The following is a 19,880-nucleotide window of genomic DNA, read 5'->3' as shown; positions in this document are numbered from 1 at the left end:
ACATATTGAACAATATAGATGGTGGGAAACTATTTAAAATTTTTTTTTTAAAGTTGAAGTATAAATAACACGGAAAACGAACGAAATTAATTCAAAATGTAAAAATACTTCAGAGTATTGTACGTTCCTTCGCAGCCATTTGTATTATACGTCAAAATTGGTTCTCTGGACGCTAGCGAGTGGCGCTTCAAATAGGCTCGAAAAATTTGCTGTCAAAGATATGGAACAACCTGTCCAGTAGTATTTATACAGGTCAGTGAAATATTTACACAACTATATGAAAAAATATCTGTTTTAATAACAAAGAGGATGTAAAATGTACCTAAATACTACGTAATGAGAGGCGGGACTGCCTAAGTAAAAATTTAAATTTAGTTTAGTATGAAACGTGCAGTGATTAGACATAAGTTTGAAATAGTAGTACTTACAGTATAGCGATTGGCGACGAACTATAATCCGGCTAAGTTTGAAAGCGAACAGTTGCTTAAAACGTAGTGGCGTCATCTGTCAATCTACCAATGACTGCACGTTTCATACTATCGACTGAATCGCTTTTTTCTTAGTGTGTTTCCCTAGGCTGTTACTTATGCAGAATTTGACACCATATCGAAAAAAATGAATTCTGACATGGTATATACGCCATTGGATATGTGGTGATAAATTATTCTATTTTTAATGCTGTATTTTTGTTATTAATTTCAGATCAATCATCACTGTTGCATTCATATGTGCCATCGACACCGTGCTGTCAGCTCCAAAAGACGATGACTCCAGCGTGACCTACGTCAAAATGCAAGCCTTATCGAATATACCCAACATTCAAGAAAACGTGCCGTACCGAGAATCAAGAATAAAAAAACTAGCTCTAACAATACCAGGGAATCAAAAACAAACCGAAAATATCCGCCAAAAACGAAGCGATGACGTTACCACAGAGAACAATCTTGAAATTACCACAGATTATGCAAGTACAACGGAAAGATCAGACCCACAGACTATTACATTCAGCCAAACCACACAGCCTCCTTTAACTTCGACACTGGCTCCTAAAAAACCGAAATTCGTTTCAAAACTAAGTTATTTCAACAAAGCTAATTACTTTGGGCCTGCAGTGAAAAACTTCCTTGAAAGAGATGGCAATAGGAAATTCAAAAGCAAATGCCGGTGTGAGAAAATCTGGAATTGTCCAAAACTACAAATAACCGTACCCAGATGTCCGAATGAATATTTTCTTTGTTGCTTTTAGGTAATATAGAACAATATTAAATTTAAATCGCTTTAGCGTGATCTGTGGCGAAATGGCCACATCAGCACTACCCACCAAAAATAACTATTTAATCAAAAACAAATTAATGTTATAAATAAATCAAAGTATAATATTGAAAATGACATGAGCAATGAAACATCAATCAAATGATGTGATTGATATTGAAATTTATTTCACAGCTATGCCTTGGATAGACTGTGAACACGTAACGATAATTCTGCATACCCGACAGCTTGACAATAATCTATAATATATTAATTCAATTTCTCAATTGATGATAGTGATTCTTGACCACCTCCATGAATTACAGTTAACTTATTCGTCGGGTTAGATATATTGTTAAGCCGCGTACACATTTACCGAACGATGAGTAAAGAAAGCGAAATGGCAAGAGTGTGCATGGAGATGCGAATGAAACAAAAGTAAGATCTTCCGCTTGCTTTGTTCTGTGTATGTGGACAAAGCCTTAAGCAAGTTCACAAACTATCGAGACGTTTTTAAAAGGTTTAAGGTTTACTTCACGGCCCTTTCCATGCGAAAGATAAGATTGTCGATTTACGCCACATCAAGAATAATACCGGATTTTAAACTAGATTTCATTTTTATCAATTTAATGTTAATGATCACAATTAAGTGAATAAAAGGAACCCAGAATCGATATAGAAGAAGCCATAAGCTAAGAACGATCCAGGCGTGTTGCTTCCTTGCAGCCCGTTTAAAACCTATTTTTAGATAAACTAGTTTAAAAATTATCATAGCTATTAAGAATTACTCAACTTAAGCATTTCTACAAGTCAATAATCTGTAAATTATACTACTTATAGATTAATTTGAATAAAATGTTATGTACGAAATATTTTTGTTTATTTTACTTTGTTTTCATTTTATCTTACTTTGTAGGTATTTAATAATTTGTGTGAGCTTTCTAACTTATGTAGACATCTTCATTTGTCTATATTTCACAGCTAACAAACAGAGATCATAATATAGGTACGTCCAATTCGCATAATTCCACTTTTAAATTTATTAACAGCGGTTCGTTGCTCCGTCGGAAATTATTTTTCTTATCTTCTTACCATCCAAACCTTATCTGTCTTATTAATAAACGCAACGAAAAGTTGCTCCAAGACCCACCACAAGTTAGGGTACCACCCCCACCTCCTGGATGTGTGGCGTTTCTCTACAGTGCGATTTTCAAGGAACTTTCGTCCACGTACTACCAAAGCGGTGTAGTGGGCTTCCTTGTTCGGTATTTCTAGGCCACCACCTAACATCAGGTGACCCGAACGCTCGTTTGTCCTCCCCTTCCATAGAAAAGTTTCTTGTGGAGACTGTCGACTTATCGACGATTTTCGATTTTAAAATAAAATTTACAATAAATGAAGCTTTTACGATTCGAAAGAGCCTTTAGTCTCATATAAGACAATGAAAATAATTGTTTTTTTTTATATATATTTATTGGCACATAAAAATAAATCATACCTTCTATAATTAATTTTGGCAATATAAAATGACCACATACAGAATATAAATAAACAGGCAACAGCAAAAACAATTTTAATCCGTCGCATAAAATACAAATTTACATATTTTCAAGACAGAGTTAATCCTCCCTATAACGCTGTAGATTGTTCCCATATAACACGTTTTTAGGACCTTGTAATACGTAATCATTTATTTTATATAATAATAATGAAACACAATTCGTAACAAATATTTCCTATTGCTTGCCTAGTTGTACTATTTTATTAAGATTTTTAATACATAAATTTAATAAAATAATTTGATTTTGATATAACACAATTGCAAAGGTAACGCGAAGCTAATTATAAACTATACAAATCATAATAAATTTCACAGTACAGAAATAGGTATGTGGGAAATCTCCACGTTATATCGTGGATACAAGAGGTTTTAAATCGCTTAATATAAAAACATGTTAAAAGGCTACCGCGTTATAGGGGTAAATATAAAATTTATTTGTAACATAACAGTTTTTTATTAATAAATAAAAATATTCAGATTGTCTTTCTAGTAAAACATTAAACCAACAACTTTAATGATAGAAATTCCAATAACCTTTGAAAAATTTGACAAAGATAAACAATGTGATATAAATAGTAATAAATATTTGGTAAAAAATTAACTTATTTTATATTGTGATAAAAACGACTAGAAGAAAACAGTGAGAATAGAAGACAAACAATTTATAATAATAAAATTATAATATATAATCATTTATACTTATATATAATACTATCTGACCCAAAAGACGCGACGTTGTTCTGTTCACAATAAAAAAAAAATTGCGGGTACAATTTCGTAATATCCGTTCCTAGCTGACCTCTACTCGGCGAAAGGAATATTTTCTACCAAATTCAAGTCTCTACGCCTTATGGTTCCAGAGATATCGTGATGAGTCAATATATAGTGGATATATACTCAAATTGCAAAAAAAAAGACAGCAAAAAGCAAAAAAAAATCATGAAAATGAATTTTATATAATATTTTATTTAAATGGAAATAATTAGGATCGGTTTTATCATCAACCAAAAAAATATCGAATTAGGAGAGTGTAAGTAAAAATTAAAATAAATTAAAATATCACTTTGACGTTACATCAATATTATATAAATAAGCTGAATAATGGCGACAGTATTTTTTGATTGTGTTTTTTTTTCATTGAATTTGAAAATATAAAAAAAAAACTCTTATATGTAATATTTTCCAATATCTTAACTTATACTTCAGCAATTTGCTCTTACTAATAATCCGTATTTAAACATAAAAATTATGTGATAACATTTTTAATTCTGATCAATAATTCAAATAAGAAGGAAAAAAATTCATTCTCACGTTATACAATATTCGATAACAAACATCTTATTGTCAGTAAAAAAAATAACACATGTTTTACAAGTGCTACATTTGTTTGACCCTTACTGAGAACAAAAAAATAACTTCTAACAGTCACATTCATTTTATTACTCAAAAATATTTCGACTTTGCTTAAAAATTAAAACCACTAACTGAATAATATATGAAATTCTTATACGTAGGAATATGACAACATAAGGCAGCCGGTAATCGCTTCTAAAGCTCGGCTGCGGAGTAGGAGGAATTTCGTACATTAACCTCTTACTACCTGTCTCTGTCACTCCCGCGTTAAAATAATGCGTCCCGCACGCACAGATGCAATGACTGCCGTACTCGGGGATTGTAAACCTTTTTTTACCTGCGAACGTAAGGTTTGTTTTTGTTTGTTAAGTTTTCTTCACTATTTAAAAAAAATGCTACACTTTATAGTCATGATTATCAACGTGAAAAGTAAAAATCCGTTAAAGAATCCTGACCTGCTGATAAATATTCTTCAAAAAATGAAATATACCGAAACAGTTGTCAGGACAGCTGCATCCCAGAAAAAACGTCTCTCATTAATAGATGAATGAACTGAAATTTCTTTTGAAACAAATGAAACAACAGTCCAACACTTGGAAAAGGTGAAAAATGTTTAAATCCTATACCAATCAGTAAGTGGTGGGTGAGATGGGAAAAGCAGTTGGTGGAGGTATTGAGATTACCTTCGAAATAAATCCCATGGAAATAGTGTGGGCAGACGTCAAGGGGTATGAGGCCAGGAATAACACTACATTTAAGATGGCAGATGTTAAAAAGATGCTGCAGGAGACTTTAGGCAATATTTCAAGTGAAAAATGGCAAAATTGCATCAGTCATAAAAAAAAGGAATTGAAATTCGGTAGTCTAGATCATAATGTAGACAAAAATATAGATTCTTATAAGTTATAACTAACTGTGACAGGCGAGACGTCATCGGAGTATCACGTAGTTACTCCGAATACAGAGAAATCGGATTCTGATTTATGAATTTTTATTTTATACTTCTATATAATAAGTAAATACAACTCGATTATTATAACTGTTTTCGTACTTAAGCCAAAATAAATGATTAATTTAATAAGCTAGTAATTTTTTTTTCCATAAAATATTTCATATAAACCGCACTTGATAGAAAAATGTTTGTGACCACTGTCAGTAGGCAGAGGTCATTGTACGAAATTCTTCCTGCTTCGCGACGGGACTTTAGTCGCTTGCAATCTTGTATTAATTCGTATACAAATTTAGAAGGGCACAGAAGCGATAGGCAAGATATTATTTGTGAAGCTATAATACTAATTAAAAATGTAAGAGAAATTACATGACATCTAAAAGACAAATTGATTTCAAACTTTTTCTTGTGTACACCGAGTCAAGTATATACTGGCGCTTTACTGGCGGTGTTAAGACAAATTGATTTCACACTAATTGTTCTTGTATACACCGAGTCAGACAAGGGCGTGCATACCATATAGGAAATTAGGCAGTTTCTACCTTGCGAAGAATCTAGAACATAGTTTCTCAACCTTATTTTGCTCACCGCCCACATTGGGAATATGTTTTTTTCTAGAGTATTTTCGTTTCTCTTTAGACTATATTTTTTAATCTACCCACGCCCCATCTGCGCCATCTCAATGCCCCCTAATTTTCTCTGGGTCTTCTACTGCACCCCCGAAAGTCTCAAACGTCCACAAGGGGGCGTTATCGCCCACGTTGAGAACCTATGATCTAGATCAATATAGCACTACTGTTAAAGATGATTTACTTTAATTTAGTTCCGTTATTCTAGAACCAAACTTTTATCAACCACCCACTTATAATTATTTTCCTTACGCTAGATACTAAATACTTACGGTAGGCAGCCTCCAGATTGTATATTCGGTAAGTAACTTATATATTTAGACCTCGAAACCTTGTACTGTCGAACTAAAACTCAACTATGACTAGTTAGATGTAAAGTGTCTACCCTTGCTAGAAAACCAATGCACGCCCCTGGAGTTAGGTATATATTGGCGTTTTATAACTTTTTGCTTAATTTATTGAAGTAGGTGTTACTTTGCGGGAATCCATCGAGTCTCTGAGATCACTGGAGTCTCGTGCCAGATTTTGGCGAATCAACATGTCCTGAGGATGCCTCGTGTAGAGGTGAAACACGTGTCGAAATTGTTTAAAAGACTAAATAATTAAGTCTAAAATATTGGTGGAATTAACACTAAAGAGAACTCAAAACATTTGGACACTTTTTAGTTGTTTTGATTTTTGTGTTTTTTTTTTGGTAATATATTTTTAGTAATATAAATTTTTAAAAGAATTACCTGCACTTAATGTATTGTTTTGGTTTTTTAGATCATTATGCATGTTGAGTTAGCCTGTAAGTGAGGTATACAATTTATATCATAATTGTATACAAGTGTGCTTTAGAATAAGGATTAATGTATACAACTAATACAACACTGGTTTCCTATTTAATAAATAAAATATCCGAACGACCGAATCTTGCTCGGATTTTTAAGAATTCTTAAGGATTTTTAAGAGGTCTTCTGCTTTCCGGATCACCCAATGTCCCATCTGAGCTATTACAGTTTTGTATATAGTGGCGAAATTTCCCTTTGTATTCTAATCTTATTGTAGCTGATTCTCAATAAAACACGGATAAAACTACATTTTTTAAAATTGAAACCTAGCTAGATCGATTTATCGCCCCCGAAATCCCCTGTATAGTAAATTTTATAAAAATCGTTGGAGCCGTTTCCGAGATTCAGATTATGTATATATACAAGAATTACTCGTTTACAGATATAAGATAAATAAATTTCATTAAAGCCTATGTAATTAAATGTATCAATCATTAATTAATAATTGTGTTAATACACAAATAAAATTTGAAAAACAAAATTTTATGAACATGCTCTAAACCACTGAGCTAACCGTTCGTAACTCTCAATCCTGTAGATGAAGCCACAACCTGAGAGTTGAACAAAGCAAACAGAATTTTATAGCGAGGCGGTACTCGAACGGTTAGCTCAGTGGTTTAGAGCACCGGCACGGAACGCCGGAGGTCGTGGGTTCGAATCCCGCATCGTTCATAAAATTTTGTTTTTCAAATTTTATTTGTGTATTAATCCTAGAAGTGAGGGTTATCACTTTAAAAACATAACAGATTGTTTAATCTCTTAATCTTTTTTTTTTATTCTTGTTATTGGCTGTTAGAATAAGTACTGTTTTTATCAAGCTTGTTTGTTAAGCGTGTTTTGTTACGCTGTAGTTATTGTATCACTTAATCACGCATGCCACGTCCATATCCAGTAGACTCAATTGATAAATAGTATTTTTGTATATTTTACTACTTTGTAATCCATACAGTTGTAGTCAGTTTTGTGGACTAAATAAAAAAAAAATCGTGAGTTTGTTTTTGGCCACACCTCAACTTATACTTGACACGGTGTTGTTTGATTTATGGTTTAACAGTCTGTCAACGTCATGCAGTCTCCAGCTTACTTAATATAACTGTATGGCTTAATTGCTATTAAAACGTAGAAAAATAATATAGATTAATTCTCTTATAAAGCTAATTTTAGCGTATGGGTAAATTCAGTCTGGATACAGGAGATTAGTCTCACGACCGCAACGTTCCTGAAACAATGTCACAGGTTATTTTTTTATGAAAATAAGGGACGAGACGAGCAGGACGTTCAGCTGATGGTAATTGATACGCCCTGCCAATTACAATGCAGTGCCGCTAAGGATTCTTTAAAACCTAAAAAATGCGCTCGTCGCCTTGAGACATAAGATGTTAAGTCTCATTTGCCCAGTAATATCACTAGCTACAGCGCCCCTCAGACCGAAACACAGTCAGTAATGCTTACACATTATTGCTTCACGGCAGAAATTGGCGCCATTGTAACACCCATAATCTAGCCGGCATCCTGTGGAAAGAAGAATCCGTTAGTCACCTCTTACGATACCCTTGGAATTCCCGATTTAACGTGGGAGAAAAGTGTTTTGGTACTAGGCGATCATACTTGAAGAAGAGATTGTCTTATATATGACGCGAGTATACCTTAATATATTGTGTCGTCATACGCACGACGTATTACTACTACATAGACACCAGGAGAACATAAATATGGTAGCGGTGATAGTAATGTCTTTCATAGCGTTTGAAATCATGTGTCATCCTAGCAACATGTACCAGGACTTCATATGCAGTTTAGAGGTTCATGCACAATGCGGGTTTCGCTTCTAACATGTGTACTTTGTACGCACGCAATTTTTTTTTGTTGTTTTTAACAAACCTGATGTTCCTCTATGAGATAGACGGGGAGTGATTCTGCGCAGAACTCGCACGGTATGACAGGCCCCCGAGCTTCTGGCGGGTCTTCCTGTTTCACTTCCTTGTCCTCGAGCTGCACTCGTAACTGCGTAAGATCTGGACGACAACCCGTCTGAAATCAATTTAAATAATACACTTTATGGAGAATTTGTTATTTTTAAACTGATATCCCTCAAAATCTGGGATTAACTCATATCATTTATAAGTATAGATAGGCTATAACTGCTGTGAAAACGTCGAAGAAAATTCAGTTTACAACTGACCTCTATATTACTGTACAAAATAATATTCCTGGCCTGTTTTTATCAGTTGTCTGACAAGAGACTATCTAGACGTATAAATTATCTAAAGGGATTAATTATCCAAATTAAATTTGTAACCAAAATGTATAAAACATTCATAGAACCTCTCGGGTTCCGTCCGAACGCTCTTAACAACAGAGCCAACCGTTCGAGTGACGTAAAGTTCATAAATCTTGATATGTCTTGCTCAACTCTCAGGTTGTGGACTTCATCTACAGGATCTACTTTACAGTTGATAACCTGCTCAACCCCAATATTTGCATACTAGGAAATTGACTTGAGATGTCGCTCTTTCATACTTAGGTATGAAAAAAGAGAAAATTCCTCAATGTGCTTAGGCACATTGAGAATTTTCTAGAAACCGTGACATTCATAATGTTAACACGAGGAACAAACATAAACTTTTTATGCCTACTACTTGGTTGGGTCGAGTTAGTAAGTCTTTTGTTGGGCGATGTATATGCTTCTACAATATGATCCCAGAAAATGTACAAAACAAATGTGTTACGAAATTTAAAAGAATTGTTAAAAAACGTTTGTGTGGGAAAGGTTATTATTGCATAAACGATTTTCTTAATGACACCACGGACTGGGAATAAAGCGAACACCCTCAGGCTCTTTAATTATAAATGTTTATTGTACGATATCTGATTGTTATCCATATTTTTATATTTAAAAAAAAGCCTTAGTTTCTTGCGCCCATTCTTCTCAGGTATGAGGCAGTCTCTTTTGAATGGGTGGTAGTTTTTGACGTTCAATAAGTGATTTTGAATGCTATTTTGAATAGAAATATTTGAATTTGAATTCTAAACAATTTGTGCTCGCACGGAACGCGAAACGTCACGGGTTCATAAGTTTAGTAAATAAAATTTTATCTACACCCATGGTTTAAATCCTCTATTAAAGATTCTAAAACAGTTAGCTTATTGCCATCATTAAAACACCCAATGTCATAATAACCATTACATCAACCAAACGAGTGTTGTAATGAAATTCAGCACAACACTATATCATCCGTTTTCATAATAACACTCCTTTGGATGATATTATGGTTACTAGGACTGGCTTTTTTAATGTTAGCTGTAAGCTGTTTCAGAATCTTTAATAGAGGATTCATATTCTGGGTGTAGATAAAGTCTTGTATGCAACTGTTGATAAGTAGGTATTAAAACACTCATGTTATACTCTTTTTTTTATGGAATAGGAGGACAAACGAGAGTACGGGTCATCTGTTGTTAAGTGATCACCGCCGCCCACAATCTCTTGCAACACCGGAGGAATCACAGGAGCGTTGCCGACCTTTAAGGAAGGTGTACGCGCTTTTTTTGAAGGTACCCATGTCGTACCGTCCCGGAAACACCGCACAAGGTAGTTCATTCCACAGCTTTGTAGTACGAGGAAGAAAGCTCCTTGAAAACCGCAGTGTGGAGGACCGCCACACATCCAGATGGTGAGGATGATATCCTAACTTGTGACGTGTCGTGCGAAAGTGCAATTGAAACTATTAGCACATAAACCCACATTCGTGTTTTATTACCCCTTTAACTATTATAATTAATATAATCACCTGATGTTGGACTAGATCGACTAATGGTACAAGGACACTGCAAAACTCGCACGGCAACTGAACACTCTCCTCATCGTCAGCGGGCGAGACTTGGCTGAAAAATCAAAACAAAAGGAACCATGTAAGAAATATTAAAGATAAAATATGATTTAAGACTTAATAACCAAGTATAGCTACTTCTTTAGAGCTAGGTGCAGAATCTCTCTTCGTTTAACTCCGAAAGGTCTGCTCATATCAATTAAAGGTACCGAACTTGTGGAAGTAGCTGGCGCGGATGGAGTGAACAGGTTTTATTTTAATCCAAAGTAGCCAGTACGCCAAAACGGCATTTTTTTTCATTTAGAGGCATCAACGATTGCACCTATTGTGCTTGGTAACGCCATCTGTTTCTTTTAGTATAATTTAATAAGTATAGATGCGATCATACCTCTTTATCTTTTTTTTTTTATGAAAATAAGGGACAAGACGAGCCGCTCAATATTATTGAAAAACCCAACAATTCTCAGCGGCACTACAAATGCGCTCGTCACCTTGAGACATAAGATGTCAAGTCTTACTTGTCCAGTAATTTCACTAGCTACGGCGGCCTTCAGACCGAAATACAGTAATGCTTACACATGACTGCTTCACGGCAGAAATAGGCGCCTATGTGGTACCCATAATCTAGCCGGCTTCCGGTGCAAAGGAGCCTCCCACTGGTAAATCCTCCCGAATTATCCCCCACCTTTCCCCGCGTCTTTCAACATGCCTATCAATCGTCTGAAGGTCACCGCGAATGAAGGTCGAATCACGCCCACTAATTTCACACACGCATTGTGCCTAACCACTTATTTTTTACTTTAATACTCAATTACTTTATATATTGGATATATTATATATTCTACAGGCGAATTACCAGCCTCCTTCTTTACAGTCCACTTAAAATCAAATATAATATAATAACCGCCTTTTCACAAATTCGCCTAAATGAATGGTCGTTTATTAGTGCTATTTTCTCGAAAATCCGCATAAAAACTCTAATTAAATTTTCTTATTAGGAAAATATGAAGATTTATTTGCCTTGAGAAAAAAATTACGGACATATAGCAGATAATTTGATTGCACTTAACAAAATTAAATAGTAAATCTAATTTTCAGAATTTTTTGCTAAAATGTAATAACTTAAAGTGTTAAAAAAACAGTTTAATTCGAGATACTCGGTCCCCCCACTACTGGTGATCCCACTACGCAATTAAATATTATTATAGGCCACAGTGTTATTATGAATAAAAACTTACTTTTGATTCGCGTCTGCACTCGAGTTGGCATTGTATGGAGTGGTTATCTGAAATTTAAATATTTTTTTTATGACAGTAAGGGACGAGACGAGCAGGACGTTCAGCTGATTATAATTGAAACATCCTGCCCCATATATAGCAGTGCCGCTTAGGACTCTTGAAAAACCCAAAAAATTGTGCGGCACTACAATTGCGCTCGTCACCTTGAGACATAAGATATTAAAGTCTCATTTGCCCAGTAATTTCACTAGCTACGGCGCCACTAGACGAATCACAGGAGCGTTGCCGGAATTTAACGAAGGTTTACACGTCTTTTTAACTATTTTATAAATTAATTTTTTATCTCTAACATTTATCTATATGCAAATAAATTCTCAATTGATAATAATTAAATTGAAATTAAAAATACCTCATTCAACCCTCTCCGCAACTCCCTCAACGAGCTCTTGATCTGATTAAACCTATCCTCCCCCCTCCCGTTCTTCATCCCCCCACCATTACTCTCATCATTCTCTCCGCCCTCTAAGCGCATACTGCTGAACCTCCTCTCGAAATCCTCGCCGGACATGGGCACTATGTTCCTCATGATCTCGGAGCCACTGAGCACGTGGCCTACGTCCACATCCGGTGACATCCACACGCGGCCGTTTAATCGCTTCTTGTAGCACTGGTCATCTACCGTCTCTCTGTTACGTAACGCGTCCATCTTACGCAGCTTCTCCACTTTCTCGGCCGGAGTTAGCACAGGGGGAAGACCTGTATCACAGGAATCAGGATAATTAAAATTCAACGAGGATTTAAAATCACTTATTGAACTGCCACACATTCGAAATGGTATGGTTCAGGAAGAACGGGCGCAAAAAAACTCAGGGGGCTTTTTTTTAAATTTCGATACATTTAAATTGATAATTTAAATAGCCTGACGGCGGTCGCTCCACTCCCAATCTGTGGTATCATTTATATAACATAAAAGTTGTAACTTTTACCACGCGCGGATGTGTTCCATACCACGAAAACATCACGTGACAGCACGAAAATACCACAACATGTACCTAACTGAAATGAAACTGCAAACCGTACTGACGCAACAAAATGCGCAAGGGGGTGAAAAGGGAACGGGAGGTATTTAGAGTATTTAGTTAGAGGTGCCTTCAGTTACAGCGAGGTCCAAAGATGGCCGTGTAGTAGCTGTCATATCACCCCTCGGGGAAGGTCCTTCAACTTCAACAGTCCTTGTAACTGACCGGGGTGGGGCCTTCTAGGATGGTAGCATTTAACTTAGTTATTATTCTTCCGATATGGTTACATTAATACACATAGCGAGTGTTTCCCCTCCCCATTAATTAATGCTCAACCGTTGTGACCGACAGACATATTAATTAACGAATTCAAGCCCTAAAGGTTGATGCATCCAATATACGATAATTAATATTTATACAGTTTACTCTTTATCACTTTTTATGAAATAACTAGTTGACCCGACAGACGTTGTTCTGTATATCTATACTAATATTATAAAGAGAAAAGATTTGATTGTTTGTTTGTTTGCATTAAATAGGCTCAGTACACTACTGAACCGATTTGAATAATTCTTTCACTGTTGGGAAGCTACATTATCCCCGAGTGTTATAGGCTATATAACATTTTCAAAAAAAATTGGGATCCCTACGAAAAGTCCAGTAATGTAACCCAAGATGTAAAAATACGTTCGTTTACGTACGTAAGTTTTTTATGAATTTGTCAATAATATATCATAACCTCAAGAATTATTTCGTTAAATATGCTTCCTGTTGTTGTAATGAAATTGTTTTACAGCAGAACTGTCAAACCGTGCGTCAATAAATTTCTATCATAGAAAAAAAGACCATACAAAACAAATATCGGACGACGGGGGACACATCAAAGGAAAACAAAATTGCTGTTTTTATTTAATTTCCGAACACTTTCATATTTATTCTCCTTTTAAACCTTCCCTGGACTTCCACAAATAATTCAAGACAAAAATTAACCAAATCGGTCCAGCCGTTCTCGAGTTTTAGCGAGACTAACGAACAGCAATTCATTTTTATATATATAGAAGATTTATATTATTTAAACACATATATTAATCACACATTGGACGCAACAACTTACAAACTAATTCGTTATGTATATTACAACCATTGTAAAACACTCTATTTGATTGAAAAGAGTGGCCGTTGAGTTTCCTCTATGTACCGAACATATGGTAAATTCAGTAATTTAAAAGAAATTTTTATAGTGACTATTCAAAAGCGCTTACTTTAAGCCTAATTGATGAAAGTTTGACTTTGGAAAAAATTACTTACCAGCTGCAAGGTTATACGCATTCTGTTCCTGTCTCTTTCGTTCCTCGTCTTGCATCCTCTTCATCGCGCTGTACAACGGCAGGTCTCGTGTGGGTTTCGGTGGCGGGTTGGGCGCGGGTCGCTTCTTTATAGCACCTCGTGATCTGCAACACCAATTCACTATAACCAGAGGGCCTACTACTAAAATCGATGTTCGATATATCGTGGCATTAGTCGTTTCGAATCCTACTCTTAGCTACATCGTATTCAATGTCGAAACGATGATTGAACGAACGAAACATTATTCGATATTATCGGCCCTAACCCAATCTTAGTTGAAAATGTCAGAGATGAATTCGAATTTGACAAATAATCAAACGTCACTTTTACTTGTTTTATGTTGAAGTTGTGCTTTTATTTTGATTGTGGACTCAATTTATTGAGTCCTTTGGTGTATATTAAATAAATAAACGATTCGCCAAATATTTAAACATTAATTACATATTCAGCATAATATTTTTCACAACCAAGTAATTTAAGTCTTTTTATTAATCATTTACGCGTACAAAGTAATGCAAATGGCTGCGTGACATATAGGAAGTCGACGAGAAGGGTTGAGTTACTTTTATATACAATTTATTTATTCGCAAGTTTTGTATTATTTATTCAATTTAAAATGGTCATATTATATTCATTACATAATTCTTGAAAATGTACATTTTTTATAAATGATGTAAATTAATGTGGCAGAATCTGGCATGGTCCTTGCGTCTAAACTATGTTTTGACTTTTGACACTTAACAGCGACAAAGCACAGATAATATTTAGTTTTTTTTTAAGGTTTGCACATCATTCATTCACACCAACATCGTAAAAAATCAAAATATTAGTCTATCGTTGCGATAAACGATAAGGAATTCGAACACTAGTTAAAGTAGGGTAGTTGCGATATATTCGGAGTATTATTGTATCGTTCCGAATGTATCGATGTCGATTTTGCGAGTAGACCTCCAAGCCTGTAACCCCGTGTAGGTATCGAAATCGTAAGTATGTGCGGCGGCCTATACAGAGTAAGCCAGCCAGTAGGGACTCACAAGCGAGCTTTGTTGTCCGATATTTTAAAAATGAAGAAACATAAATAAAGCAATGCATATTAACCGTCATTGCGAACGAAATAAGAAAAGCTTGCTAGCTTAGCTTCCTAAAGATTCTGAGACAATCAAATTTAAAGTGATTATTAATTTATAGTTATTTATGCAACTGTTGTGTAATAAGGGGTATTAAAACACGAATGTGGATTTATCACACGAGGCGAAGCCGAGTTTTAATACCTAATTATCAACAGTTCCATACAAGACTTTATCTACGCCCAAAATATGAATCCTCTAAAAGATTCTGGAACAGTAAGCTTACTGCTAACATTAAAACACCAGTCCTAGTAGTAACTTATATCATTCATTACAGATTATATACAAATAAACTAATTATTAATGAAACAATTATTTATTTTAGTAGTAATTTACATTTTGTATTGTGCAATAATTAAAATTCACTCGAATATTCAGCGTTTAAAATGAATCGCTCATTTTTTGTAAGCAAAACAATAAAAATATCGAAGAAAAAGGGCGGGGATTCGAATAACCTACTTTTTTTTTACGGCGCGCGACGTTCTGGTAGTGAGGAACGCGCGTAACCGATAATGTTCTTTTTTTTTAAATTCATACAGATACCACGCATCAAGCAATAAGAATGTGGCTGTCTGTTGAAACTCTTTGTGCATGAAGGGATCGAAAAAAAAACATAGGAGTGTTGTTATGAAATTCAGTACAACATTACAACACTCGTTTGGATGATGTAATGGTTATTAGAACATTGGGTGTTTTAATGTTGGCAATAAGCTAACTGTTTCAGAATCTTTAATAGAGGATTTAAAGCATGGGTGTAGATAAATGAAATTGTCATTCATAGCTCAGGTAGGTAATAGGTTTGACTATGTTGTAGTCTTCGAACGCATACATCTGCAGCTTATGTAGGTTTGATAACTAAATAATATTGATTTTAAATTACTATTACATACCTATAAATATTATACAAAAAAACTGAGATATTTATAATAAGATGACCTTTTACTAGGTAGGTGCACTTAAAAAGACAACCCTAATGTCGTCAGAAGAGGGTAAGAGTCACGCAATAGAAAGAGAGGCAACTTCTAGGTGAACAAAAATGTTGATTAATAGCGCTGTGCGATCTGAATTACACCTTATTGTATGGCCGCAAGGGTACCTATTTCTTTAATTGTTTTACATTGTGAGCCTTCTGTACTTGTACTGTTACATATTCTTTGCTCTTAAGCTATAAACACACCATAAGTGTAATTTTAACCTAATTGAATAAGTGATTTATATTTCTTTCTTGAGTTAAGACTTCATATTGAAACATAACATTATTTGAATCAGTTGTTCTGACACTAAAAAGGTGTCACAACAAAGCCAATACTTACATATTTTTATTAATTTTGTTGACATTTGTGACACTTGTATTAATCTGTGGTTGGCTGTTTGTCCTCTTTGGTTTCGGGACAGCACCGCTACTACTAGCGTGAGCCCCGTCAAACTCATTAACTCCCTTAATCTGTGAATCCCTTAAAACTCTGGAAGAAGTAACTCTTCCATGCTCTGGTATAGATTCTCTGATCTGATTTAAGATGGCTCTACCTTCATCATTGCTTGCAGGGTTGCCAACTCCGTTCTCAGATTTTATTACTTTTATGGGGTTGTTTACTTTTGTCTCTTTTTTCACAGGCGCAGGATCTGAAATAATAAAAATAATTAATTAGATTGTTAAAAGATAAGACAGACCTACACACATAATAATATTGACACACTTCTACACAAATTATTGTCTTGCCACAAACTAGGCGTAGCCTGTACTATGGGTACAAGACAACGATATATTTAATACTATATACTTACTTAAACATATTTAAATACATATAAACATCCACGACTCGGAAACAAACATTGATATTCATCATATAAATGATTGCACCTATCGGGATTCGAACCCGGGACCTCTAGTAAGCTAGTAGTAGTCAGGGTCGCTAACCATTCGGCTATATCGGTCGTCAATAGTATATTACGCACCTAGGGAGAAAAGTAGGCCAATCTCACCGGCGGAATATTGAAATCGCGGGTGCCAATGTCCTACTTATCTCACGTGGTGCGTATACGATTTTTTTCCCACCTCGATGAAAAAGCTCGCTTTAAGTCCCTGGTACGAGGGACAAAAGTCGTCTTTCCGGAAGAGAATCGGCCACTTTTCTCCCGTACCAGGGACTAAAACCGAGCTTTTCATCGAGATGGGATATTCTATGAGTTAGTTATATTTACATCCCGAAAACCATTCAAAATAGCCATAAAACAGCAAACTGTTTCTAGATTTCCGTACAAAGGTGTATTTTTGAAGATATAAAAAGACCAAAAAGACTTTTTTATACAGCGTGGCGCAATTGTGACATTAAATAAACACTAATCATAAAAAAAAAGTATTAAAAAATAAAATACATAATTCACCTAAATAAATCAATTTTCCATAATATCATTTTGGAACGCCCTGTAAGTAATCTAGTAGCCGCGAGCTAGCGTAGACACAGACACCTACTTCTAACCACTTTATGCGACCACGTAAGGGTGATTAAAATATCGTTCCCGAAACAAATTTGTTTGTTTGAAAATTTCAAATAATTACACAAGTAAAATTCATGAACCAAGCGGGACTCAAACGGTTGGCTCAGTGGAAGAGCGCTCGCAAGGAACGCGAGAGGTCGCGGGTTCGATTCCGCATCGTTCATATATTTTATTTGTGTAATTAATTACATGGGATTAATACCATTACCACTTATCACTTTAGAAATATTACAAATTTATTGAAGTAGGCGTTACTTTGTGGAAATCCATAATTGTCGAAATGTTTAAAATATTTGTCTTAAAACGGGAGCTTTCTCTGAGTTTGGCGAGTCAACATGTCCTGAGGATGCCTCGTGAAGAGGCAAAACACGTGTCGAATTGTTTAAAGACAAATATTGGCGGAATTAACACTTGAGAAAACTTAAAACATTTGGATATTACAAATTCTTCAATTATTTCCTTTAAATTTTGGAATTGTTTTTTTACGATTAAGGTCAGATAGCTCTCCCCGTGTGTCCATTTTATGTCGCCATTACAAACGGGAAAGAGGCTCACGTGATGAACACGGATGAGACAACCACCTTTAATTTGGGAGTAGTTAACCATGAAGTCCCTGAGTCGCATCATTTCGAGAAAACTGTAGCCGGTAAATGATTCCACAAAGTGGCTGTGCTAAGAAATTTCGCGTGGGTGGAATTTCGCAGTTTGACGTAATGTCCGATGGTGGAATTCGGCTGCTGTTATCAACCTGAATAACTCTGAGAAGATTGGTAGAAGATGGAGAGAGAATCCACATCTATACGCAACGTCAAAGAATTAAGCCGGAAATAGTAGATCGTCGATGATTCGAGCGCTCTTTATTATATGCAGTCATATGGTAAAACATGTTAGTGTGGAACGCCCGCCTAGAGGTGAGAACAGTACTCGATTTGAGGCAGAATTTGCGCCCTATATAGTTGCAGACTGCAATTTCGAGTGAAGTGTTGTCTCGCCTTTTTTTATTACAATAAGGGACGAGACGAGCAGGACTTTCAGTTTATGGTAATTAATACGCCCTGAACATTACAATGAATTACCGCTAAGGATTCTTCAAAGACCCATAAATTCTGAGCGGAACCGCAATTGCGCTCGTCACCTCGACACATGAGATGTTAAGTCTCATTTGCCCACTAAATTCACTAGCTATCTATTAATATACGTAAAATAATACGCACTAGCCGGGTCTCCACCGGGCGCACGCGCTCGCGCCAAGGCTTAATTTAAAATATTAAAATGGATATATTATGTTATCCTTAAGAGATAGATATATGCCATCGCGTACTTTTCTGTAGACCTAAGTATATAAGATACACAATTCCACCATACATTATTTTGTTATATCTCAAAGGGTTTTAGACAGCGATTTCGTTGGAAGCTCCCAGACGGCTTAATTTTTTCCGACACCTCCAACAAACATCGCTTAATATTACAAAAACATACCAAATTTCACACTAAAACCTTCCTCGAAAATCACGCTATCTATTGGTGAAAACAGTATGAAAATCGGTGAAACAGTTTATCGCGAACAGACAGACAGACAGACGCGGCGGAGGACTTGGTTTTATAATAGTGATTCGCAACTTATATTTTTAGCTTTATTCAACTGACCTATTACAGGGTATCATACCGTCATCCAGTCTTAGGAACCCATGGTTGGAATCGAGATGTAGCTGGGTATACTTCAGCATGACCCATTCCCGGCACTCTGGGCACTGCTCAGTACGAGCGCCGCAATACTTCTCGTGGGTCGGCACTTCGCTGCGACGTAGCTCCAAACTGCAGTACCTAAAAGTAACACCAATCATTTTTAATACTTCTCCTATGTTATTTATAAACGCAATGTAAAGTTATTTCAAGTTTATTACTTCTTGTTTCGCATATAAAATTTGAAAAATAAAATTATATGAACGATGCGGTACTCGAACTCACGACCTCTTGCGTTCTGTGCGAGTGCTCTTTCATATGAACTAACCATTCGAGTGACGTTTCGTCATAAAATCTTGTATGCTTTGTTCAACTCTCAGGTTGTGGTTTCATCTAGTCTTCTTAAGATAAGGTAAGCCTTTGTCACTACAGAATTACATGACGGGAGAAGAAATTATAAACTTGGGGTAAATTTACACTGCGTTTATCAAGACAGCTTGAGTTTTCAGTTTTTTATTGTCCGCCACTTTGAAATGTTTCACTTAAAAAACATTTTTTTGTCAC

At 35.5% G+C, this 19,880-nt stretch overlaps 1 protein-coding gene across 3 annotated transcripts in view; it reads right to left on the bottom strand.

Moving 5' to 3' along the window:
- Positions 1 to 2,809: 2,809 nt before the first annotated feature.
- LOC126967772 (uncharacterized) overlaps positions 2,810 to 19,880 on the bottom strand; it is a 28,686-nt gene continuing 11,615 nt past the window's right edge. For all 3 annotated transcript variants that reach the window (XM_050812453.1, XM_050812455.1, XM_050812454.1), the window contains 8 exons: positions 19,300 to 19,457; positions 16,448 to 16,757; positions 13,969 to 14,111; positions 12,051 to 12,397; positions 11,642 to 11,688; positions 10,365 to 10,458; positions 8,458 to 8,607; positions 2,810 to 7,795 (listed from right to left, as the gene is read on the bottom strand). In XM_050812453.1, coding sequence (XP_050668410.1) covers positions 7,754 to 7,795; positions 8,458 to 8,607; positions 10,365 to 10,458; positions 11,642 to 11,688; positions 12,051 to 12,397; positions 13,969 to 14,111; positions 16,448 to 16,757; positions 19,300 to 19,457 — 1,291 coding nt within the window. In that variant the 3' untranslated portion in view covers positions 2,810 to 7,753. The remainder of the gene's footprint in view (positions 7,796 to 8,457; positions 8,608 to 10,364; positions 10,459 to 11,641; positions 11,689 to 12,050; positions 12,398 to 13,968; positions 14,112 to 16,447; positions 16,758 to 19,299; positions 19,458 to 19,880) is intronic.

The sequence above is a fragment of the Leptidea sinapis genome, chromosome 13 (genome assembly GCF_905404315.1).
Source record: "Leptidea sinapis chromosome 13, ilLepSina1.1, whole genome shotgun sequence".
NCBI classification, from domain to species: Eukaryota; Metazoa; Arthropoda; class Insecta; order Lepidoptera; family Pieridae; genus Leptidea; species Leptidea sinapis.
The sequence above is the reverse complement of the archived record's forward strand: the minus strand, read 5'-3'. Positions and strand labels throughout refer to the sequence as shown.